Here is a 27111-nt window from a genome sequence, read left to right as displayed (position 1 = left end):
TGTACACTCACACACACAGTTCTACTGATGATTCTTCTAAGACTAGTATTTCTCTATCTTCAGATCAATCCTGAATATGTTAATTGAATGCCCATTCTGGACAATGCTCCATAGTCAACTAAAAAAAAAGGATGTCTTGTTCTCTGTCTTGTTAGATGATAGATAGTTGGTACTGCAGTAGAAGGCGGGGCCTCTCCAGAACTACAAGAAAGCTCCTAAATAAAGCAGACTCTGAAAAGTAGAGTTGAATTCAAAGTGGGCCCATCGGAGAAAAGCTTAATGAAAGATGCACATTTGGGTGGGCTTCAGAGGATGTTTTAGTCTTTATGTTTCTTGCAACAGAACACAAAGAAGATCATTTTTATTTGTTTACTTGTTTGATCAGCTAACAGAGATCCCGTAACAAAAATCCTGGGTTTGGATTATAATGCAGTGAAAGATGACACATCCGTAGTGAATATTCTTGATAAAATCACCAAAGATGGAGATCCCGAAAGTGAAATTAAGATGAAGCTTGGCATGCTGCTCAAGCAACTGGATCTGCACCTACTGAATCATTCTCTGAAACATATTTCATTGTGAGTCTTTTAGAGAAAAGAAACCTCTGACAACTAGTCACAAAGAATGCTTTCACTTGGTTTTTTTTTTTTTTAACACACAAAAAATAAAGTGTGGAAGTTATTGTGACTGATTTAACATTAATCTCTTTTAAGATTTCTTTGAGAGAGAGAGAGAGAGCGTGCTCATGTGCATGCAGGGGGCGGGGGAAGAAGGAGAAGGAGATAGAGAATTTACACGAACTCCCCCGCTAAGCTCGGAGCCTGATGCAGGGCGGGATCTCAGGACCCTGAGATCATGATTTGAGCCAAAATCAAGTCGAACACTTCACCAACTGAGCCACCCAGGTGCCCCTTAACATTAAATTTTATTGGAATAAGATTTTAGTTTATTGCATGGATATTTCTAATTCTAAAACTTAAACATTTGCAGTTAGCATTGCTAAAGCTCTCTGTGGGCATTTACCTGATTTTGAGGACATGAAACGGCCTTGCTATTTTCAGTCTGCTCAGACTACCAGATAAATGATTAAATAGTAATGCAAATATCACGTAGAGTTTGTAAATTTTAAAGCTTGTTCATTTTTCTAGGTTTTTTTCCCCTAGTATTCTAGTATTACCACTAAGAAATCAGGTGAATATTTAAATGAATATATTTAATGTTGTGTTCAATATGAATCACTGATCTCTTGATGTTTTGACAGTGTTGTAAGATTATAACATGGCTAAAGATAACTGTAATCTTTTAGTTGTATAATTTGACTACAGTTTTATTATAAAAAATAATAGCCCCCTCCCCAAAATTGAATATTTTCATGTGTTTTCTGGGGATTCTCTTGTAGAGTGTTAAAATGAATTTCTTACCGTTCATTTCAGAGAAATATGTTTAAATCCAGCAACTGTTAAGAATGATATAGAACTGCTGAAACATCTCTCAGGGAAAGGAGAACAAACCGTCTTGGAATCTATCGACTACACCTCAGGTTCATATTATTCTCATAATTCGTTGTGTGTTATGTACAGTAATGATCATTTCCAAATGCTTCAATAGCTACATTAGGATTGAATATTTGAAAAAATGAAAATTTAAGACTATAATCATATTTATTTTTTTAAAGCCAACATATTTTATTTTTGGAGCTCCTTTTAACTCATCAATGATTGGTTTCAGATTATGAATTTTCAAATGGATGCCGAGCCCCACCTTGGAGACAGATTCACGGGGAAATTTGTTATGTGGTGGTGAAACCACATGATGTTGAAACTCTCTGCATTACTTGTAGTGCCGAAGGAGTATTTTTAAATGGTGTAAGTAATTTTTTAAGAACCGTGTTGACTTTGGTGCTTAGCTCCGTCTCTGTTAAACGCAGGCCCGTCTCCAGGACTGAACCCTGATGACCACAGAAAATGCGATACTGTTCTGTGGGATTGAAGCAGATCCCTTTGCTATGTGTTTGCTGAGCAAATCCAAAATAGTTTCGGAATTAGCGCCAGCGTTCTCCGTTGTAGGTCATTAAATCGGTCTTCTAAGAAATGCCTTTCAGAGGGACCCACACCACTTTATAAAATGAAAACCTCCTTAACAGTCAGTTCACTGATTAGTTAGATGGGTATTAGGGGAAAGAAAAGGAGGCCCAAGGTAACACAGGAGCAATAACCATAGCTTCTACCCTAAGAGTGGAGGGACAAAGGGAAGGGGAAGCATTAAAATGTGGGAGTTTGGCAGAAGAGCCCCATGAAGCTGGGACCCAGATGTCTAGTGAGGCGTCGTCACTGGGCTGTGCTGGAACCCTAGGATCTCAGAAGATGGACCTTGCAGAGCTGGGACTGAGACCTCTGAGCCATGGACCCTGCTTACATTGGTGATGGTCCCTTGGGAGATGGCCTCCCCTCCCCTGCAGAACTGGGACCCATACCTGTGAGGAACGGTCACTTCCAGGCTGTGCGGGTTCCCTCGGAGCTCTGCAGGTCTCCATGAACCTGGCACCCAGACCTCTGAGGAGAGCAATGCCCGATTAGCGCTGCTCCCTCAGGGGCTCACAGGACGATCTTTGCAGAACTGGCAGAGCTGAGACCCAGATCTTTGAAGACGGAGCCCTGGTCAGCTTATAGCGGTATTTCTGAGGGGCCTTAATGAGGCAGGTTCTGGGAGTGCAGGGAAAAAACCCTGGGAACTTGAGCCAGCTGTTGCTACTGGAAGCAGTTGCCACTGCCAGGGGCGAAGAGCCGCTGCTGGGTTGAGGCTAACAGGAACAGTAGGCAAGAAGGAGGCAGCGTGTCCCTTTCTCCCTCCTCCAGGTTTTCAGTCTCCTTTTACTTCCTGCTGACCTCAGCTGGCAGAAGAGAAACAAAGTGTGACAGGTTCCCAGCCCTGAGCATCGCTAAGCAGAGCGAGAGCCTTCTGAACCTTCTACATTAAAAATTTTTATTTTGAGCCTCATACCTGCTCCCTGAACTTAACTAGGAGTCTGGCTTTCTCCTTGGCCACACCCTGCCCTTGGTGTCTTCAGTGTAATTTGGGGCCTCATAGGCAACATCTGCAGGGAGAACCCAAATCATGAATGGGGACCCTTTATCACAGGGGACTGTTTGGAGCATGGCTACCTCGTGGTTTGACTTGACATCAAAATGCTGGTGCCACTTTCTTGATGACCAGCCCGCATCTCCTGTGACATGCCTTGTGCTTTTCTTCTCAGAATGACACTGTGCCTTATGTCTGCACAGAGAAGGGAGACAAGCTCAATATGATTTTGCTTCCGGTTTGTTTTGATACTCTAAGAAAGTGAAATTTCGGTTTAGAAAATCAGAGACTTTGACTTTCTAGAGTGGGGCAAGGAGACTTTGTTTCTATCAAAGTCTATTGACCTACGTATAACTTTGTTTCGGAAATCTCTAAGCGTTCCTCTTATTTTCAAAAATGAAAGGAACACGAAACTATTCAGTAATTACAACAAAATGTATAACATGTGAGAGCTACATGGGTATGTATGATGTTTTGTATATATGTGGTTATGTATATAGATAACAGACTACAGTTTTTTATATATGCATTTGATTAAGGCAGAACCAAATCTTTCCTGTTAGGGTAGGCAAGCAAATGAAAATGAGGAAAGGAAAGAGACGAAAAGAAAGAGGTACCGACACAAAGGGCGGAGGGACAGATGGTTACATGGAGGCTCTAAGTATAGAAAATACGCCTACAGCAACAGCATTATATACAGAACAAGAGCAGAGTGAGACAAACAGAGGCTTTTCTCTGGTAGCATTCTAACCTTGGGGCCTTTTATGACTTCGTCAGAGGTTCTTGAAGTCATAATGCTTTTTTTGCATGAGGCGGGTACAGAGGGAAGAAAGCTCTTGATTCTTTGCCAACTAGCAAAGTGCCCTACATGCATATAGGAGGTACTCAGTAAAGGCATGCTGGATGGAGGGATGGATGGTTGGATGGATGGACAGACAGATGGATAATTTTAAGAGGGAAGGGTTTTGCCTGTATTTTTAATGTATAAAGACTACCACATGGATCGTTGATAGAAGAAAACAGTATGTGGGCTTGGGTTGTGATATATTGATCAGGTTCAGTAAATAATTAATGATAGCACCAAAATTTTTCTCCCAAAGGGCAAAACAGATGATGAGGGGGGAATTAATTATGAAAGAAAAAGTGAAATTTATAAAGACCTTGTCACATTTTTAAAAGAAAAATCAGCAAAATTCTTGGAAAATATGTCTAAACAGGTAAGTTTATAGACTTTTGAAATTTCATAACATAGTGTTACTTGACTAAACTTTCTGTTGAGAGTAATTCTGCCCTTTTTTGGCCTCTGCTTCTAATTTTTAGAGTGTTTTTCACAGTAGTTTACAAAATAAGAAATATTTTAAGTGGAGTACTTCCAGAAAGTTTCTGATTCTCTTTAGGTAATAGGTGTAAAACATTTCAGATTGCTTCCTAAGTAGCACTTTTCATCTTCCCTTTTGAATTAATAACACTAAGAACAAAGGAGTCAGCCCTATTAACGAAGCCTAGATGTTTTGATTATTTTTGACCCTTTCTGGGCATCCCATGATTACTACCTAATTGGATTGTCTCAATAAGTGTGTCAACTGCATATGCATAAGAACTGGGCTTCCTTTGTGTCTTTCATGGTTTTTGAAATAATGTTGGATGAAGAAATCAGCTAATATAGTTATGAAATAAAATTCTGATTGAAGGTGATGTGGGTAAGAAACAATATGCAAGAAATACTAATGTGATACACTTAAGCTCCAGGCTGATTCTCAAGATGTGTCAGTTCCACAAACCCCCCATCAGATAATTTATCTGGTCCATTGCTTTCCTTCTGACCCTGCCACTTGCAGAGCATTCTATTTTCTTACTATACTCCTGCTGCTCTTGTCCTAAAACTTCTCTTTGTCATTGTGCTGTGAGCTTTTTTTTTTTTTTTTTTTAATTTCCTGATGTTTGATCACCTATTTCCTGGACTCCAGTTTTTCTTTGTTGTTGTCATAAAATACCTATACAAAACAAAATTTGCCATTTTGACCACTTTGTGTATCACCAAGTGCCATTAATTACGTTCATAATGTGCAACCAATACTACTGTCTATTTCCAAATTTTTTTCATCATCTCAAATTAAAACTCTTTTCTGATTAAGCAGTAACTTCCTCCTTCCCCAGCTCCTAGGAACCTTTAATCTACTCTCCGTCTTTATAAATTTGCCTTTTCTAGGTATCTCAAGAAGTGGAATTATATAATATTTGTCCTTTGGTATTTTGCTTATTTCATTTAGCATAATGTTTTCAAGGTCCATCCATGTTGTAGAATGTGTCAGAACTTCATTCCTTGGGGATATGACCACATTTTGTTTATTCATTTACTGATGGACGCTTGCTTTGTTTCCCCTTTTTGATCACAGTGAAAAATGCTATAAATATTGGCATACAAGTATCTGAGTCCCTGTTTCAGTTTTGCAGGGTATATACCTAGAGGTGGAATTTCTGGGTCATATGGTAATTCTGTGTTTAACTCTTAGAGGAATTGCCAAACTGTTTCTACCTAGACTGAACCATTTTATATTCCTGTACAAGGATTCCAGTTTCTTCACATTCTCGCCAATACTTGTTATTATCTGTGTGTCTGTGTTTATGTGTTTTTTATTATAGACCTCTTAGTATGAAGTATGGTATCCTGTTGTACTTTTGATTTGCGTTTCCCTAATGATTAGTGATGTTAAGCATATTTTCATGTGCTTATTTAGCATTTGTTTGTTTGTTTTTTTAAGAAATGCCTATTCAAGTCCTTTACCCATTTAAAAAAATGGGTTGTCTTTTCATTGTTGAGTTGTAGGAATTCTTTTTTTTTTTTTTTTTAAATTATTTTTTTTTTTATTTTAATAAACATATAATGTATTTTTATCCCCAGGGGTACAGGTCTGTGAATCGTCTGGTTTACACATTTCACAGCACTCATCATAGCACATACCCTCCCCAATGTCCATTTCCCCACCACCCTCTCCCATCCCCCTTCCCCCCCGCAACCCTCAGTCTGTTTCTTGAGATTGAGTCTTTTATGGTTTGTCTCCCTCCCAATCCCATCTTTTCATTTTTTCTTCTCCTACCTCCCCCCAAACCCCCCCACCTTGCATCTCCACTTCCTCATATCAAAGAGATCATATGATAGTTATATTTCTCCGATTGACTTATTTCGCTAAGCATGATACCCTCTAGTTCCATCCACGTCGTCGCAGAATTCTTTATGTATTGTGGATATCAATCCTTTATCAGACAGAATATTTGCAAACATTTTCTCCCATTCTGTGGGCTGTCTTTTCACTCATCTTGATAGTGTCCTTTGATCCACAAACATTTTTAAGTTTGATAAAGTCCAATGAAAATATTTTTGTTGCCTGAATTTCTGGTACAGTACTTAGGAAACCATTGTCAAATCCATTGTCATGAAGATTTGTCCCTGGTTTTTTTGTTTGTTTGTTTTTGTTTTTAATTTCATGGTTTTCACTCTTAAATTTAGGGACAAAGAGCCCTTAAATTTAGGTCTTTGATTTATTCTGAGTTAAGTTTTGTAGATGGTATGAGTATAGTAAGGATAGAGTTTCATTCTTTTGCTTACAGATACTCAGTTTTCCTAGCACCATTTGTTGAAGAGATTGTTCTTTCCCCCATTGAATGGTCTTGGCATCCTTGTTGCAAATCAATTTACCATAGATGTAGGGGATTATATTTGGACTCTCAATTCTCTTCTATCTTGTCTATCCTTATATAAGTCCCATACTATTTTGACTACTATATCCTTGTGGTAGTTTTGAAATTGAGAAGTGTAAGTCCTCAGACTTTGTTTGTGTTTTTCAAGACTGTTTTAGCTATTTGGGCTCCCTTTACTTCCTATATAAATCTTAGGTTTGGTTTTACCACTTCTGCACAAAACAGCATTGGGATTTTGATAGGGATTATATTGAATTTATAGAATGCTTTGTATAGCACTGTCATCTTAATATTAATTTTTCCAATTCATGAACATGGAGTGTCTTTCCATTTGTTTTTGTCTCCTTTAATTTTTTTCAGCAGTATTTTATAGTTTTGTGTCAAGTCTTTTGCCTCCTTGGTTAAATTTATTTCTAAGCATTTTATTCTTTTTAATGCTATTATAAATAGAACTGTTTCCTTAATTTCTGTTCTAATTGTTCACAGCTAGTGTGGAGAAAGAGAAATGATTTTTGAGTGTTTAAATCAGATCTGGCTCTTTTGAAAGTGAAATTCAAAATCAAATCTTGCAAGTTTACCAAATTCATTTATTAACTCATTTTTTTTTTTTAATCTTTAGGTCTTTCTTTTTCTTTACTGTTTTTCTTTTTTGGGGTTCCTGGGTGGCTCAGTTGGTTAAGCATCTGCCTTTGGTTCAGGTCATGATCTCAGGGTCCTGGGATCAAGTCCCACATTGGGCTCTCTGCTCAGTGCAGATTCTGCTTCACCCCCTCCCTCTCATGCTCTCTCTCTCTCTCTCTCAAATAAATAAATATTATTTTAAAAAAATTTTTTTTTAATGTGGACTCCACGTGGAGCCCAACCCAGGGCTTGAACTTATAACTGAGATCAAGGGTCAGACACTCAACTGACTGAGCTACCCATGTACCCCAGTCTTTGGTTCTTTCTATGTATAAGATCATGTCATCTGCAAACAGAGATAGTTTTACTTCTTCTTTTTCAATTTGGATGTTTTTAAAATTTTTCTTGCCTAATTACTATGGCTAGACCTTTTAGGCCTGTGTTGAATAGAAGCAGTGAAAGCTAGCTTCTTGTCTTATTCCTGATATTAGGGGAAAAATCTTTCAGGCTTTTGCCACTAAATGTGATATTATCTGTGGACTTTTCATATATGGCCTTTATTATTTTGAGGAGGTTCCCTTCCATTTAGTTTTCCTTTTGTTGGTGTACCCCATAATTTTTGGTGGAGCTTCCTGAGTGAAGGAGGCACATAACAGGGAAAAAATTGAAGGTTAACATGTGAAATATCTTTATTTTTCTCTCTCAGTTATTGTTTCTATAATGATAGTTCAAAAATAATTTTTACTTAGAATTTTAAAGGCATTTTTTTTCCTATGTGGCATGTCTGTTTTGACTTTTCTCATCTAAAAGCCTTTAGGATCTTCTCTTATTCAGGATGTTCTGTAATTTTCATGACGATATGGTTGGTGCTGGTTTTGTTTGTTTTTCATTAATGATGATATATGTCCTTCAGAACTAGAAAAATACTTTTTTTGGTATCACATCTTTAATCATTCTTTCCTTTCTGTTCTCTTTGCTCTCTTTTTGAAACTTACTAGTTGAATGTTGGGCCTCTGAGACTGATCCTCTGATTTTCTTTTCTGTTGCCCACATTTTGTAAATATTCCTTTACTTTACCTTCAACACATTGTATGTATCTTTAAAATTCAAGCTCTCATATTTTCAACATTTTGTTTTTGGGTGTTTTTCTCTACCTATCCTATGTTTTCCTTTCTCTTGCATAAAAGCTAGGAATAAAACAGCAAGGTCATAGGGTAGCTGTATCTTTAACTTTTTAAGCAATCCATAAACTGTTTTCCAAAGCGGTTGTATTATTTTACATACATACTGGCAATGTGTGAGAATTCCAGTTCTTCTGCATATCTGTCAATAATTGGTATGGCCAATCCTCTGATTTAGACATTCTAATAGATGTGTGTACTGGTATCCCACTGGGTTTTAATTTACATTTCTTGAATGCATTCTTTCATATGCTTATTTTGCTACTCTTATATCATATATGATAATGTGTCTATTCCAGTTTTTTGCCCAGTTTTTTGTTAGGTTGTTTGATAGTTGTGGAAGATCTTTATATATACTCTTGGCTTACGTATTCTGTTAGATATATGACTTGTAAGTATTTTCTCCCAATCTGTGGCTTGTCATTTCATTCTCTAACCCGTGTCTTCCAAAAAGCAAGGGTCCTTAATTTTGATGAAGTCAAATTACTAATTTTTTCTTTATAACATTGTACCTGATAAAGCTTTGCCAAATTCAGGGTCACAAAGGTTTTCTCCAATTTTTTTCCTAGATGTTTTCAAATGTTAGGTTTTACATTTAGGCTTTTTAAAATTTATTTTTTGTACATGATATAAGGTATGGATCAAAGTTCTTTTCTTTTGCATATTAATATCTAGTTGTTCCAATGCCATTTGTTGAAAAAAAATCCTTTCTCCATTGAATTACCTTTATTCTTTTCTCAAAAATCAGTTGTCTATTTGTGTGGGTGTATTTTTGTTCCAGTGATTTGTCTATTTTTATGCCAGTACCACACTGTCTGATTACTGTAGCTTTATAATAAATCTTGAAGTCAGGTAGTATAAATTCTCCAATGTTCTCCTTTTTCAAACTTGTTTGGGTATTTTACATCTTTTGCAACTCCACTAGAATGTTAGGGTCAGTTTGTCAATTTCTTCACAAAAAGCCTGAAAGAATTGTGGTTGAGACTATGATTAGTCTATAGTTTAATTTGGAAAGAGCTAATGTCTTGACAACACTGAGGTTTCCAATCTATGAACAGAGTATGTCTTTCCATCTGTTTAGGTCTTTAATTTTCTCAGCAATATTTTGTAACTTTCAGTGCACAGCTCTTGCACATCCCTTATGAAACCTACCTGTAAGTATTTCATATTTTAGAGGCGTTAAAAAGAAAACTACAAGCTCAAAATGGCATCACTTAGGCCAAGTCAACATCCAAGAATTATATTCTTATATATTTTATAATGTATTATTATTATATTATTTATACCTAAATAACTGCAGTTTCAGCCACCCAGGAGTATAACCTATAACCAGCCAACTGCAGCTGCCTGGCCCATACCAAGAAATTTACTGATTTACCACTTCTGCTGTTGTAGAAGGGTACCATTGCCTAAAAAATATGTTCCTTGCTAATAAATTCCTTTTTTTAATGCTCTCTGCCTTTAAAAACCTTTCTTTTGTTTAGTTCTGTGGAGCATCTCTTTGCTTGCTAGACAGGATGCTGCTGGATTCATGAATCAATTCATAAAACCCATTAAATCTTCAAACTTACTCTGTTGAATGTTTACTTAACAAGGGCTATGAGTAATGGTAGTTTTAAAATTTCAATGTGTGATATGTTGCTATTAAACAAAAATACACTTGATTTTTATATATTGCCTTCATATTCTGAAACACTTATTAATTCTAGTGTCTGCTTTGTAGATCCCAGAGGGTTTCGTATGTAGATGATCATATTGTCTGTGTATAAAGATCATTTTGCCTCTTCCTTTCCAAACTCAGTCCCTTTTTTTTTTTCCTTTCCTTAATGCACTAGCTGGAACCTCCAATACAGAATTATATAGAAGTAGTCTCTTGTTCCCAGTGGTAAAGGGAAAACTTTCAGTTTCTCACTATTAAGTATGATGTTAGCTGTAGCTTTCTCACAGATGAAATTTTTAAGGTTAAAGAAGTTCCCCTCTATTTGATATTGTTGAGAACTTTTATTAGGAATGGATATTGGATAAAAACAGAGAAGGAGACAAATCCTAAAAGTCTCTTAACTACAGGAAATAAACTGAGGGTTGCTGGAGGGGAGATGGGTGGGGGAATGGGGTAACTGGGCGATGGGCATTAAGGAGGGCACTGGATGAGATGAGTACTGGGTGTTATATGCAACTGATGAATCACTTATTTCTACCCTGAAATCAGTAAGACACTATATGTTAACTAACTTGAATTTATATAAAACCCCCCAAAAGTAATGGATATTGGATTTTATTGAGTGATTACCTATTGAGATAATAGTGTTTTTTTTCTTTTTTAGTTTATGTAGTAAATTACATTGATGAGTTTTCAAACATAAACTAACCTTATCTTCCCAGAATAAATCTCATTTGCTCAGGATGTAGTATCCTTTTTATATATTATGGGATCTAACTTGCTAAGATTTTAAGTTTCACATCTACATAAGGTTACTAGTGTGTAATTTTCTTTAATATCTATGGTTTTGGTTATCAGAGTGATACTGGCCTTCTAGAATGAGTTGGGTAGTTTTTTCTCCTCTGCAATTTCTGGTAGAGTTTGTGCAGAATCGGTATTATTTCTTTCTTACATGTTTGGTAGTGAAGCCATCAGGGCCTGGAGTGTCCTTTGTAGGCAAGTTTTTAAACAACAGATTTCAATGTCTTTAATAGTGAGAGCCATGCTGTTATCTGTTTCTTCTCGAGGGAGTTTTGGTAGATTGTCTTTATGTATTTATTTTTTTGTACTGGGATAAAGTACCCATAACCTTTGCTATGTTAACCATTTTATTTTTAAATTTAAGTAATCTCTACCCCCAGTGTGGGACTCAAACATACAACCCTAAGATTAAGAGCAATATGCTCTACCATCTGAGCCAGCCAGGCACCCTGGTCTTCTTTAAAGGAAATTCTCCATTTCATCTAAGTTGTCAAATTTATGGTCATAACCTTGTTTGTAGTTATTCTTTCATCTTTGGTAGCTATTATTACCTCTTTCATTTCTGATACTGGTCATTGGTGTTTTGTTTTTTCTTGATCCATCCGGATAGAGGTGTCATGATTTTCTCAATTTCCTCAAGAGACTTAGCTTTTAGTTTCATTGATTTTTCTCGGTTGTTTTTTTTTTTCCCCCCTACTTCACTTTGGTATTTATTATTTCTTCTCTTATTTTTACTTTGTAGATTAAAACATGTGGTTTTTGATGTTAAGGTCTCCCACATTTTTGCTGATTTTCTAGCAGTTGTTGGAGAGAGATTTTGAAATGTTTCAACTATAATTGTGGATTTGTTGGATTTTTCTTTTAGTTCTGTTTTTGTTTTTCCAGCTCTGTATATGCATTTAAGATTGCTATATCTTCTTGATAGACTGATCACTTTATCATTACGTGATGTCCCCCTCTCTCCTTGGTAATTTTTCTTTATCTGAAGCCTACTTTTATCAGATATTTTTATAGACACTCTGTCTTGCTTTTAACTACTGTTTACTTGTTATATCTTTCTCCTCCTATTACTTTCAAGCTACCTATATTGTTATACTTGAAATGAGTTTCTGGTAGATATCATTCAGTTCAGTCATTTTTAAAATAAATTTGTGAAACTCTATTTATGTATCTACTGGTGTATTTAGATCATTTACGTTTAATTATTGATATGTTAGGGTTTACACTTGCTAGTTTACTTTGGTTTCTGTTCCTTTTAGTTTTTGTTTTTGTCCCCCCCCACCCCGCATTTCAGTGGATTAGTTGAACATTTTTAGAATTCTACTTTAATTTATCCATAGTGTCTTGGTGTACCTCTCTGTATAGATTTTGTGCCTTTGTTTACTGTGGGTATTGTATCATATCATGCATACATAATTAATTATAATCTGCTGTTTGACATTATACCAGTTTGAGTGAAGCATAGAAACCATGTCTCCTTCAAACAGTAATTGCATATGACCCAATCCCTTGCAACTCTTGATGTGTCACAAAAAGAAAAACTGTCAACATACTCTACCTTTGCAAATATACTATGTGAGAATTTGTTATTTCTCTTTCAACATAAACTTGTTGCAAAAGCTATAATACTATTACACTCATGAGACTGAAAAAATAAATACAATTTTAGTACCAAAAAAAGGAAACCATGTCTCCTTTTAAATCCTTTTACCCTCTCTTACTTGTAATTGTCTTTATTTCTTCTATATACATCGATAACTGTATGAGACATTGTTTTGCTTCAACCATCAAACTTAGAAAACTCAAGAGCAGAGTGAAAGTATTTAGCCACATTTTTATTCTTTTCCATTGTTCTTTTCTGCTGTTGTAATTTTTCTTCTTTTATCACCTTGTGTCTTGGCATGGATTTCTTTGTTCCAAGTTTGAGAAAATTTCAGATCTTGTTAGAATACATTTTTAGTCTGACTCTCTCCCTCCTCTCTTTCTGTTACTCTGATGACATGAATTCCAAAATTCATTCATCTGATGACATGAATTTTTGTTATAGTCTCACAGATCTTGAGGCTCTGTTCATTTTTTTTTTCCGACGAATTTCCCCCTTTTTATTCATACTGGATAATTTCATGGAAGCTCATGGATTCTTCCCCTCTGTTCTCTCCATCATATTGTTAGGCTTATCCCAGTGAGTTTTATTTTAGCTTATACATTTCAAAATTTCTTTTTGGTTGTTTTTCATATCTTCTGTTTAATTGTTGAGGCTTTCTAGTTTTTCATTTGTTTCAAGTCTTCGTAATTGCTCACTGAAGCATATAAAATATGATGGCTGCTTTAAATTCTTATCAGATTTTTCCAACATCTATTTCATCTTGGTATAAGCTTTATCCTGTGCATCATCCTTTCTCCTTCAAGTTGTGATCTTCCTGGTTGTTAGTAGGATGAGTGATCTTTTATTATCTTGGACATTTGGGGCCTTATGTTGTGAAATTCTGGTTTTTATTTAAATCTTTTGTTTTAACAGGACTTCTTAGGCACTTCACTGGCAGAGCCTGGAGGTTCTGTGAAGTCTGAGTTCTTCACTTATTTTCCATTGACAATTCTGGTGGTGTAGGGTGCCTCATTACCATTCGAGAGGGGTGGAAATTCAGTTTCCATGAAGCCTACTCTGACACTACCCTGTCTGGGAGGGAGCGAGTGCCTTCTTACATTCTTTCCATGGGGTCTCCACTTAACCCATGGGAGATGAACCCATTGCTACTTGGAGGTGATGACTTTATTGCATCTCTTGAGATGATCACATGATTATCCTTTTGTCTGTTGATGACCATTTACATTGATTTTTGTGTATTGAACTAACATCCAACCCTGGGATAATATCCCACTTGATCATTATGGCTTACCCTGCTTGATATTGCTGGATGAAATTTAGTAATATTTTACTGAGGATATTTGTATCTATAATCATGAAGGATACAGGTTAGTAGTTATCTTCTAATATCTGTCTGGTTTTGGTATCTGGGCAGTGTGGCCATAATTCATTTATATTTCTTCTTTTTGGAGTTCTTTGTGTAGATTGGATATTATTTTTCTTAAATGTTGGATAGAATTTGCCAGTGAAGCCATCTGTACCTGGAGCTTTCTTTGTTGGAATATTTTTATACTGAGAATTTGATTTCTTTGATATATAACTATTCAGATTTCTTCTTCTTGTTGAGCTTTGGTAGTTTGTGTGTTTTGATGAATTAATACATTTTATCTAACTTATCTAATTTATTGGCATCAAATTCAAGATTCCATTATTATCCTTTAATGTCTGGAAGATCTTTTGTGATGACCCCTCTTTCATTTCTAATATGGGTCATTTGAGTTTCCTCTCTTTTTATTTTTGATTGGTCTGCAAAGAAATGATTGATTTTTTTTTAAGATTTTATTTATTTATTTGACAGAGGCAGAGAGACAGAGAGGGAACACAAGCAGGGGGAGTGGGAGGGGAAGTGCTGAGCAGGGAGCCTGATGGGTGGCTCAATCCCAGGACCCTGAAAGCATGACCTGAGTCTCAGGCAGAAGCCTAACAACTGAGCCACCCAGACACCTGAAGTGATCAATTTTATTAAAAGAACAGCTATTTGTTTCATTGATTGTCTTTATGTTTGGCGCTTTCCTTTTTATTTCTGGTCTTTATGATTTTTTTCCTTATGATTTTTTTAGGTTTAATTTGCTCTTCTTATTTAACCACTTAATTTTTAAGCTCTTAATTAGCCATTGACTTGAGACCTTTATTTTTTCTTATATAAAGTTTTATTCTGTAAATTTCCTTATAAACACTACATAAACTACATCCCACAGATTTTGATATGTTTTCATGCAAATTAATATATCTGAAGATTTTCCAGTTACCTTCCTTTTACTGATTTCTAGTTTAATTCCATTGTATTAAGAGAAGATCTTTTGTATGATTTTAGTCCTTTTAGCTTTGTGAATGTGTTTTATACCCAGAATGTGGTCATTTTGGGTGATTCTTTTTTTGTGTGCATTTGAGAAGAATGTAAGTTCTGCTGGTGTTGTGTAGTACATTGTGTAACTGTTGTCAGTTTGGTTGATAGTATTACTCAGGTCTTCTATATTATTAATTTTTGTGTACTTATTTTGTTGATTACTGAGCAAGGAGTTTTGAAGTCTCATAATTGTGGATTTACTTTTGCTTTATGTATTTTGAAGTTCTGTTGTTTGGTGAATCCACAGAGTTGTGTTGGCTCTGTCGTGATGTATCTCCCTCTTTAGGTCTGATAGTATTTATTTTGAAGTCCATTTTGTTTGATTTTTAATGTAGTCACTCCTGCATTTTTTGATTGTTGGTTGCGTGGAACGTAGGTTTTTTAATACCACAAATACTTGGTTTTCCTTTTTCATCCAGTCTGACGATTTAACTGAAGTTTTAAAATCATTTTTATTTAATGTAACTAGTGATAGAGTTGAATTTAAATTTACTGTCTTCTTGTTTCTTATTTGTCCCATTTGTTCTTTGTTCTTTTTTCCTCTTTTTCTGCCCTTTTTGTATTAATTGAGCTTTTAGAAATGATTCTATGTTATTTATGTTGTTTGTCAGTTATACTTCTTAAAAGTTTCATGGTTGCTGCCCTCGGGTATTTAATGTATATCTCTAATTTATCCTGTCCAACTTTAAATGTTATCTTACCATTTCACGACTAGTTTAAGAACCTTACACAGTGCACCTTCAATGCCTCTCCCTTCCCTTGGCATTATTGTCATGCATTTTACTTTTGCATGGTATTAACCCCTCAATACATGGATACTATTTTTTATTATTATGTTCAATTAGCCAACATATAGCACATCATTAGTTTTTTTTTTTTTTTAAGATTTTATTTATTTATTTGACAGACAGAGATCACAAGTAGGCAGAGAGGCAGGCAGGGAGAGAGAGGAGGAAGCAGGCTCCCCACTGAGCAGAGAGCCCGATGCAGGGCTCGATCCCAGGACCCTGAGATCATGACCCGAGCCGAAGGCAGAGGCTTTAACCCACTGAGCCACCCAGGCGCCCCACACCGTTAGTTTTTGATGTAGTGTTCGGCGATTCATTAGTTGCATATAACACCCAGTGCTCATCACAACACATGCCCTCCTTACTATTTTTGCATTAGAGAGTCAATTGTATTTTCGAATGATCAAAAACAGCTCAAAGAATTTCTACAGATTTTCATTTCTCTGTGTAGATGTGGTATGATACTCTTTCTGGTAAGATATTCCTTCTGAATGAAGAACTTCATGGACTTTTCTCCAGCACCGGCCTTCTGGCAGTTAATTCTCTGTTTTTGTTCATCAATGAAAGTCTTATTTTACCTTGATTTTTGAAAGCTTTTTTTTTTTTGTCTCTGTTTAGAATTTTGAGTTGACAAGTCTTTTGTTTTAATACTTTAACGATGTCACTCTCTTTTCTTTTGACTTGCATTGTTTTGGATAAGTCTCTTTTAATTGTTTTGTTTTCCCCTCTGTGTCTTCTATCTCTGGCAAGATATTTTCTTTATCCTTAGTTTCAGCAATTTGTACATGACGTGTCCCCATCAATACATTGAGTTTAGATTTTTCTGGTGGTGGGGAGCGGGAATAAATCCAGCCCTGCTGTTGTACCCTTGTGTGCTGCAGCAGGGGGAGGGGGAGGCTAGCTTAGGAACATCCCATTTCTGTCAGACTAGCTCCAACAGAGACCGGACTCCTAAGGTAGCCCTTCCCCAGTGTATGTCCTAAGCAGCACAAGTTAGATGCATCAATAACTTCCTTTTCTGAAGTTATCACCACTGTTAATTTTCAGATAGCACCAGATAATTCAGAAGCGATATCACTGTAAAGATTATTTTTGTTTTTTGTACATAAAGGATGTTAGTTTCAGTGACGAATGGAAAAAAGAAAAGGAGCTCAAGAAGGCACCTAAAAAGGAAGAAGCACCCACCCTTCAGAAAGCTCTTCCTGCTTCCGGCAAGAGTGTGCTGGAGAAGAACCAAATTAATTTTGGGAAGAGTCAAATGACCAAAAGATTAGAGCCAAGTTTAAACTGGAAGGCCACTGTCGATTTCAAAGAGTACGTAGAAATTTGCATGAGGGGTTTTCGGATACATCCTCAGTAACCACGTTTACCTAACTTTTAGCTTAGATTAATGTCACAGCAGTACAGTACAGAGGAGATACTGACACCTCCCTCCAAAAAGCAGGTCGATCCCTCCCCGCTTCTCTTCATATTCCAGGTAAGACTTGGCGTGAACACAGTCACTCAGTCAGGGCGAATGTCACGTGAAAAAGAGGATAAAAGTCACGGAGAAATCTCACAGGCCATGTAAACACAGCAGTAGGGACCTGATTAAGTAAGCTCTAGGAGAATTTAGAGTAATTAAAATTATGTGAAGTTCATCAGGGAAGTCTTGAGAGAGACAGTGTCTTGTCTCTTAACAGAACTTTTAAGTAAATACCATGGAAAAGCTAGAGCCTCCAAAAATTAACAGGCCTAAGTGAAGTGGACACTGATTTGATGAATGTCTGACAGATACAAAACTAGGTCCATTCAGGCCCTCTATAAATAGGTGCCAACGCACAGATTAACGCCCGGTGTGACATCAAGGCCAGAGCAGTCCGAAGTGCCTAGAGCACTTTTTAAATTAGCAGAGAGGCTTACAAGTTTCAGCCTATTCTTAATGTTCCATGCAGTCACCTGATTGGGTTAAGAAGGAACCACCTTCCAGCTGGTCACAGGGGACCCTCACCTGCAGGGATTGAGAACCGGGCAGGCTGATCACGTTTTGCAAGCAAACCCAGAGAGCAGACTTGAAGAAGTCCTGGGGAAAGAGGAGACACTCTCGCTCCTCTAATTCTCATCAATTTTGAGCTGTTTGATCTTTGTGACTCTACTTGAAGGAGTGGGAAAATGACACATAAATGGGCCGCTCTGTTACCTGGGAGGTAAATTTTTAAAATACCCCTTCCCAGGTGCTGACATTTTTCAATTATGAATTTACCTAACAGCAATGTGCCAAGGCCCATGCTAAACCTGGGAACAGCTGGACAGCCAGATCCAGGCACTGCTGTGGAGTTGGGTGGGGACGGGAAGAGATCAGGCAGCTCTCGCCCAGGGCAGGAAGCACCCACCGAGAGAAGAAGGCTCAGAGTGGAAGATCTGCACAGTGATAGCAGCCTGTTCCTCATAAAAGAAATGGGGGGCGAAATGTTCCTCCACTATAGAAAGTACATGGCTGTGCTGGAAAGACAGAAGGAGCCTCGCAGGTGTCAGATGGGGCTGGAACTCGTGTAGTTTTCTGTATTAGGAAAACACATCCCTGGGGTGCATGAAAACAGTGGGGTCTTTGTATACATTTCTATGTTTAATTTCCTATTACTCCACACAAATTAATTTTAAAAAATTAATATATTTGCAGGCACAAAAACGTACTGAGAGACACCCAAGAGGAAAGACATGGGGGAAGACTTGAAAGGTCAGGACCACTTGTTTCCCCAGGAAGAGCACAGTTAGTCCGGTAAGTGTCTGTTAACATGAGCCCTTCTTTAAAGCCTGGCCTAGTTCACATGCACAGGACTAGTGTTCTTTCCATTAGAGGAGGGTCCTCAGACACCTGTACTGACAGCTACTAGTTATAAAAATGATAATGTTGAAAATCTTTAAATGCACTTGCAAGGTAACCTCTTAGTGAAGAGTTCTTTGAAAGACAGGGAGCTATGGATATAGCCCGGTGCTGTTGGAGCGTTCTGTAAGTGTGGATTAAATCACATTGCTTGGTGGTGTTGATTTCTTCTCTCTCCTAGCTTATTTTCAGTCCAATTATTCCAAAAATTGATGAGAGAGTAGTACTGAAGTCTCCAACTATAATGGCAATTTTCCTGTTTCTCCTTTTAGTCCTATTTTTGCTTCACGCATTTTGCAGCTCTGTTGTTTGGTGTGTACATGTTTGGGATTGATATGTCTCCAATGATTATGTAATTTCCCTCTATGTCCCTTGTCGTTTTTCTTTTTATCGATGTCGACTTAATCTGATATTATATAGCCACTTCTGCTTTCTTAGATTGCTTGCATGGTGGTTTTTTTTTCTCCTTTTCTTACAAACTAATAATATTGTATCATTATATTTGAAATGAGTTCCCTGCAGGTAGCATTTGGTTGGTTCCCTTTTCTTTTTCTTTTTGGTTTATTAAGCTAAACTCTGTCAATTGGTGTATTTAGATCATTTACCTTCAATGTCATTATTATGTTAGGGCTTGAGTTTGTCATTATATATATTTTTTTCTGTTCGTTCTTTCTGTTTTTCATTCTGTGATTTTCTTTCTCTCCCTCCATTCTCTCTAACCCCCTCTTCCATGAAAGCCTTTTTAAATCTATTCCATTTTGGAGCATGGTAAGAGAATGGGTAATTTTTAACAATTTTTGAGATTCCATGATTCTCTTAGTTCTTCTAGATCTCATTGAAATCTTAGGTTTTAGTAGGCCTTCTCTGATACCACATTGGTGGGATAAGGTGTGTGCTGCCTCCTCGGGTTAGACAAGGAATTACAAGTTTTCAAGTAGGCCTTCGTTGACACTTGGGGAGGTGGGTGAGGGGCTCCTCATTATTTCTGAGTGGTAATGGAAGTTCAAGCTCTGACTAGGTCTCTGTGGATACCACCCTACCTGTGAGAGGGAGGAACACTCTTAATTTGTCAGTGGGGGTTGGGGTTGGTGAAAGTCCTGACTCGGCATTAGGCCTCCTCTGATACCACCCAACATGGGGATTAGAGAGCTTTGCTGTAGTCTGATAAAGTTAGAACACCAAGCTCTCTGCTTGGCCATTGCTAGCAGAAGTGGGGTTAGGCCACAGTGTTTTCTGTGGTGTTGACTAGAAAAGATCATTTGTTGCCTAAAAGTTTTCTGTCTTATTAAGTTGTTCTTTTTCTGGTCCTCTGAGAAGAAAAAGCAGGCTTTTCTTAGGTCATTTTTTTTTTCTGTGCCCACTGGTGTTTCTGCATCACTGTCTTCTCTAGTACCCAATCTGGGATACATGAGACAAAAAGAAAATCCAAATAACTCACCATTGTGTTGCTCCTCCAGTCCGCAGACCTCGATATAGTCTTTCTTCTTCTTTCTACCTGTTAGAGCCCTCTCATATTTGTTTTATATATAATATCCAGGATTTTTATGTACTTAGTGGGAGGATTAAGGAAAAGTATATCTACTTCATCTTTTCTGAAATAAATGTTTGGCCAAAATTTAGTGAGTCAGAGAAGTCTAGAGTGATACATAAGGGTAAAGGGGTAGTGTATCCAAGCAACAACCATGACTCTGACAAAAATTAGAACTTCTCCATGTTTCTTCTTGCTTAAGGGGATATAATTATGTGGTAGAGAAGTATTTCTTAAGGTGGAGCCCCTAGCTCAAAGAAATATTGAGGTTTGCTTCTTTTTACCTCCTGAATGTATGGTTGCTGTGGCTCAGGACAGGATGGGAACCTTATAAAATAGAGAAAGCCATTTAAAGTTAAAGGTCAACAGAATCATCAATGGAAAAAGAGAATAGCTTTCCTCTGGGGTACTGATTTTTTTTAATGTGATGTGGGGGTGATGGGGGTAAACTCAGTGCACCCTGCTCTTAACTCCAGAAGCTTTTTAGTCTAAGGGAAAGTACATTTACAGATTCTCCAGAGAATACAGGTTAATTTAGAATATATTTTGATCTCATACCTTTGAATTACGTTACACTGATTCTTAAGTCAGCCTTATCTACCAGATTTTGCTCTGTAACCGACGCAGGTTTCCTGCCATTTGTTGAACCAGAGAATACATTACCCCGACACCCATCACGTGGCTTGCTGAATTGAACACGCACTTCAGTTCGGGACTGTAGTTTCTCTCCACTGCAGCCCAGACGGCATGACGGTGCCATTCTGCATGACTCTCTCTGCCACAGCACCTTTGAGAAATTTTTTAAAAATCAGAGAATGTTAAAAACTGGTGAAACTCAATATTTAATTGTATTGTTTCAATTAAATAAGTAAACTTAAATACAAATACAATTCAATAACTAAATTTAAGTAAATATAAACACAAATAACCCAGGTTATTTAGCCACTATGACTGGTGCTGCCCTTTTGTACGGCACAGCCATTGGACATATACTTGATGTCCTTGTACATTTCTTACTATTTTCCTTATCGTTATTGCATGCAAAGCGGTAATAATGACCTGTACCTGGTATAGAGACAGGAGTTTATTCATCTCCTCACTTAGATCTTACCAAAGATTTTCTAGAACTCAGAAGGTGTTGGTATCTTTTTCATTGCTTATGTTCATATTGCTGAAATATTAATGATTATAACCACATCCATGTTGTAGCATAAATATATTTATTACATATGGTGGTTGTTATTGTTCTTAGTAAGAGTGCTGAGAAGATTGAGGAGATTATCAGTGAGAGCTCCTCAGAGAGTGAGGAAGATGAAGAACCGCCTGATCATCGTCAGGAAGCAAATGCAGATTTGCCATCGGAATATTGGCAAATTCAGAAACTGGTGAAATATTTAAAGGTAAGACAGACCTTTTGTATTGTGTTTACAATGATTATTTTAATTCTGCCAAAAATGTATATTCTGCTTCCAAGTTTATTATGTTTCTTTCAAATAAGGGTAGTAAAACCCCTGTTATTAAGTGTGCATGGGGGAAGATCTAATTACCCTGAGGATAGCAAGGTTAGTTCTCATGGAGCAGCCAGGCTGCCTGGTACCAGCCCTCTCCTGTGGGCCACAGTAGTGAGCAGATACTACGACTTAACCACCATTTTACAACTTATAGTATAGTGTGGCAGCAAGAGTTTGGATTTTTTTGAAGCTGGACTACAACTAAATTCTAGGCTGTGTCACTTACTAGCAGTATGGCTATTGGTTGTGGTTTTGAGCCTTATTTTTCTTAACCTATGGAATAAAGTTAATACCTGCCCTATAGGAATTCTTTAGGGTTGGAAACACATATTTGAAAGATGTGGCATAATGTTTGGTACATTGTAGGTGCTTAAGATATGTATCAGTTCCATTTCATTATTCTCAAAGTAACATGTATGAAAACATGTTACATAATAATGATCTATATAATGTATTCAAGACTTGAATATGAGCAGGGCAAGGGAAATGATTTGCCAAAACCCAGATTAATATTAATGGATAACTGATACGGATAATGTCTAGGGTAGGCCAAGTCTAAAGCTGTAGTACTTGTAAAGACAACATTTTTAGTTACCTCATATTTCCTCCAGCTTTTCTACATCTTTCATCAAATGAACCAAGGGCATTTGCCAGTGCTTTGCATATGTAAAGATATTTATGTGACTCTTAAATTACCTAAGGGTACTTTTCTGATGCCTTTGAGGTCCTTCAAAGCTGACAGGTAAAATAGTTTATATGCGCATTTTTGTGAATTCAACAAACATCCTCTGCATGGACACAGCCTAATAGCTGAGAAAAGTTCCTTTTGCAAAAAAAAAAAAAAATGCCCCCTTTCTTAGCATGACCCCAGCTGCAATTCCCTGCATTTCTCAGAAAAAAATTCTATGTTTTCCTGAATCTTGAATCCAAGAAAAATTAGTCAAGAAATTGGGAAATTGGGAAAAGGTATTCTAATTCTCCATCGCGACACAGATTTCAATGGCCAAACCAGAATCTGGGCAAGCAAATAAAATATTTGCATTGTTAAAAAAGGACAGGAGTTTCTATGAAGCAAATCCTAATGCCCACCTTGGCTATACTTTTGAAAGCTTCTTAACAATTTGACCAATGTCAGTGCAAAGTAATTTTTTGTGTGTGTTTGGAGTATTTGTCGTGAAACAAAAATCAAGACCATTGGGATAGTTAACGTTTTGTTTTAAAATTTCATCTTATAATAATAATATCTTATAAATAGTAAATATTTTTATATCATCTTTCAATTTTAAAATGGCTTTGACTTGGGATTTTATGGTAATTTTGCCCTGTTTTAGTATTATCAGATATCAGGTGGAGGTCATTTTTACATGTTATTGCAATTGATACGTTTAAGTGTTTGTTTTTTTAATAGAAAATCTCTGAAATTTTTAGCATCTCAATCACAAAAAAATGATTTACTGTTTATTATTATGGAAAATGTTCACTATTATGGTCATCATTATTACCTAAAAGCATACAAATAAAATTTGAGAAAAGACATGGAATTAATTATTTCAAGAATTCCTGAGAATTTGGGGGAATTTTGATTTCTTATTCCAGGAGTTTGAATATTAATACCTATCGGGAATTTGGAAATTCTAGCTGGAGCACAGGCTGCAGTTCGGGCCCCATGGTCAGACACAGCCCCCTGGTAGGCATCTTTGCCTACAAACCATGCAGCCAACGCAGTGGCCAAGCCCACCACACCTGTCACCAGTGTCCAGACTCAGGAGACCTTCCCGATGCTACTCCAGCTCCTTTACTGAACAGTGGATCTTCCCCCTGATCTCTCCCCTCCTCATAAAGCACATGTCACTCTGGCAAGAAAATGGCATTAGAAAACTTTGCCACCCAGCCTTGGAACACCTTGAGCCAGATGGGTGCTGCAGCTCGGACATAACCTTTTGGAAGAAGATCGTTAAGAGCCCTGGTGTTTATCCAAAGAATTCTGGTCTCTTAACTCTATTTCATTAGTCAAAGGAAATAGTCAAGGGGGAAGAAGCAGGGATGGGCGGGGCGGCAGACTAACAGAGCATTCGGAAGCATGACCTTCCATGTCGGAAAGACTCTGCTTGAGTCCGTGGTCTGGCCGCTTATTGGCTCGGCAGCCTTGAGGCAGTTCACTGACCTCTCAGAGCTTCAGTCTTCTCATTGGTCAAGGTGGCAAAAATAAAAGTTCTCATGTTTTAGGATTATTATTATTTCAAATAAAATCCAACACATGTAAAGTGCCTTGCAGAAAGTACTCAAGACTTGTTAGCAATAACAATGACTTCTATTACATATTATTACTGTAGACAACATATGGCGTGGAGTCTTCTTGACTTGCACATCTGGCCCTCAATTTTTGCTTTAAATTTTCTAGTAGTCAATAAAAGAAGGGAAATGCAGTGAGTTAATACAGTGAGGGAAAGGCTCTTACCCTCATAAGGTAAAAATAGCCCAGTTGCCAATGTGTGTAACTGATCCTGGGACTAAGAGCAGAAAGAATTTTCTCCCTGAGGACTTAATGAAGCAGACAGTGAGTGTGGTAGTGAATGACATCCTTAATAATGTCCTCCCAGTGAACATGGCAATGAGAGTTTCTCATAATAGCCTAACTATTGAATAACTGTCTTGAGTTTTTCAACTATTTAGGATAAGTCCATTTAATATGAGGCCAAAAAGGGATGCACTATTTCTGTCCCAGAACAGCTAAGGAAAACATTTATTGATGAAGTGCTACTTAAGCTTGCACAAGTTACTCATCAATAAATCATGTGCAAATGTGATACTTTTGGCCAGACAGTAAATTGCTTGGAATTATTATAGTTCCCACAGGTAGATATTCTTAACATAGCCAATAAAAGAAAAAGTATATCTACAAATGATTTCAAGCTTTTTGACACAGATAAATGTTTTATATGGGGACACGAAAGGATATTAAAAGTCTATGAAATGCAAAATTCAATGTCTCTAGGTAATCTCAAAATAAATACACCTGACATTTTAATTTGCAAACTTGTGCCTTAAATGTAGGCTTGCACTAGCAGAGAAATGTTAATGTTGACCTGACTTTCTACTTACCATTTTCCAAGTACAGCAATGTCTGATTGTTAAAAAAAAAAAAATTTTTTTTTGATGAGCTCATTAATACCCAAACAGGTCAACGAACTATAGCTTGTTATTTATCCAAAGCTATGAGCTCAGATCTTGGCATGTAAGTAAAGGGAGTTTGTATTTAATTATTTGGCTTTGACATACATTCATTTCAACTTACAAGTTTTATATACATATATATTCTTTTAATCTGGATTTTTAGAACACAGTTTAATTTTTAAACTAATGAAGACCTTGCATTTTTACTCACCAACCTTCCAAATTCTGTTCCCCCAAGTGACTGGTGACACTGTGCCATAATTCTAAATGAAGCAATAAACCACCTTTTCAGCTTCCTTAGCGAGAAACACTTACATTCTGCCTTCTGCTATCTTTATGGTTCAGCTTGTCTGTCCTGTCAGCTACATGAATAGAAGGACCATATTCAACTCATTTCTGTGTCTTGTGGGGCGTCGAGCCAGTGAGCACAGGTCTACCTCTTCCTCCTCTGCTCTGAAGGTGTGAGTAGGTTCCCAAGGGGTGAGGCTGAGCTGTTCTTCATGCTCAGCTCCTGGAGCACTGTTTCTTCTCCCTCTGAGCCAGAGTCATTCCTTCTGCTGTTGACATCTTCCCCGCTTTCTCTTACTCTTTCTCCTCCTTCTCCTGTTCCCTTTCTCCTTGTAGATATGCCATTTTATTGCTATATTTGCTAACCTTCTGTGAATACTATTTTCTCCCCCTGGCCAGGGCTGCTTTAAATTCTCACAATTAAAAACGTTTTGCTATGGATCGATTCCAGTGATAGGGGAAGATAGTTTGTTAAGATGTGTGCCCGACATTAATTCTGTGAGTTTTCGTAAAAATGCAGGAGTTTTGCTCATTACTCAACCAATTATGTGGAGAACGCCTTTGTGAAATAGGAGAGTTGCAGAATTTTATTTTGTTTGGAAATGTAGAGTCGTCACAAGTATTATAGTATACTAAATTAGTACAAATAGGTACTGTTCGGTAGAGTGAATAAAATGTTGAGAGGCTGTAACTCTAAGTAGATCTGTCTTTCATACACATCTCATACACAGTGTACATTAAACTGAAGAATAAATTTCTGGACACAAGGCTGCAAGCCTACTGAAATCCATTTCCATGGAGGCTGAAGGAAGTTTGGGGATGGAACTTAATACTGTAGGATAAATAATCCCAGAGAAAATTGAGGAGATGATAGAGTGATGCCCAGAATGCGGTTGGTCAAGATTTTAGGTAGTTTGGAGGGACGGCAGAGTGTGGGTCTAGAATCATGCCTTATCTCCCTTGTAGGCCTTTCCTTGTCACTTGAGGATAAGATGTCAGTGCTATCCTACATCAGCTCCAGGCTCAGATGGAAGATTACTAGCCAGCAGCTTGTAGATGTCTGGCCCTGAAGTGCTTCATTCAGCTGCTCTTACTCCTGAGTCCTTGCTGCAATAATGGAAGAATCTAGGGTTAATCCCCAGGGCTGTGTTCCCAGGTGTGTCTCCTCCCTGCAGGAGGCCTATTTCTACACCTGGGATTTTGATCAGACCCCAGCCAGGGGGTCAGGACGATGAAAGCATGGATCTAGAAAGCCGAGTCCAGCAGCAGGGGGTGTGCAGAATGAGTCAGAGTGGGAAGAGACAGAAGGCCAGCAACGAGCGGGGGTTGCACTGGGGGCTTGGAATAGGATAATGTCCTTGGAAGCAGCCAAGAAATGGCTAGGAAAGAAAACGGGCCAGTTTATGAGGAGGCTTTGGTTTGGGGCAGATTAAGTTTGAAGAGAGTGAAATACCCAAAGAGAAATGCCCATGCCGTAGTTAGAAATAAAGGACTGAGTATATGAGATATGAATAATGCATAATGAAGAATATGAGCAGAGTCTTCATTAGAAACCAAACGACTGCTTCAGAAGCAGGGAAATGAATGAGGGGGTGGAGCATATGGGCTTGTTTTTGCCTTTTTATTCATGAGCGAATCTGACCTCTTTATAGCACTTCAGAAAGTGGCTATCTCCCATTCGAGTTAGTGCAACCAAGGTAGTATTTTTAGATCAGAATTCCAGTGTTATCCCAAAGGCAGTCTTTCCTTAAGTATTAGTTTGCCATCTTACAGATTGCTTCATCAGCCTTAAAAAAAAAATCTTAGTGAAAGTAACATTTTATTTGGTAATTTTATGCAACTAGCCAGTAGATAAAAAAGATTAATTAAAAAAAATAAGTTGGAAAGTTTGAAGCAAAAAAAAAAATGTACATTTTTAAAGTTTCCT

At 37.3% G+C, this 27111-nt stretch overlaps 1 protein-coding gene across 1 annotated transcript in view; it reads left to right on the top strand.

Annotated features, from left to right (window-relative positions):
* The window catches only part of ODAD2 (outer dynein arm docking complex subunit 2), a gene marked incomplete at its 5' end in the record, with an annotated part of 176018 nt that overhangs the window by 8817 nt on the left and 140090 nt on the right, over nucleotides 1-27111 (top strand). The window contains 7 exons of the mRNA XM_080812154.1: nucleotides 386-578; nucleotides 1434-1540; nucleotides 1729-1865; nucleotides 4179-4295; nucleotides 16932-17134; nucleotides 18480-18578; nucleotides 21464-21611. Coding sequence (XP_080668280.1) covers nucleotides 386-578; nucleotides 1434-1540; nucleotides 1729-1865; nucleotides 4179-4295; nucleotides 16932-17134; nucleotides 18480-18578; nucleotides 21464-21611 — 1004 coding nt within the window. The remainder of the gene's footprint in view (nucleotides 1-385; nucleotides 579-1433; nucleotides 1541-1728; nucleotides 1866-4178; nucleotides 4296-16931; nucleotides 17135-18479; nucleotides 18579-21463; nucleotides 21612-27111) is intronic.

Source organism: Martes martes (genome assembly GCF_963455335.1).
Source record: "Martes martes genome assembly, chromosome: 8".
Taxonomy (NCBI): domain Eukaryota; kingdom Metazoa; phylum Chordata; class Mammalia; order Carnivora; family Mustelidae; genus Martes; species Martes martes.
This window is presented reverse-complemented; position numbering and strand designations above follow the sequence as displayed.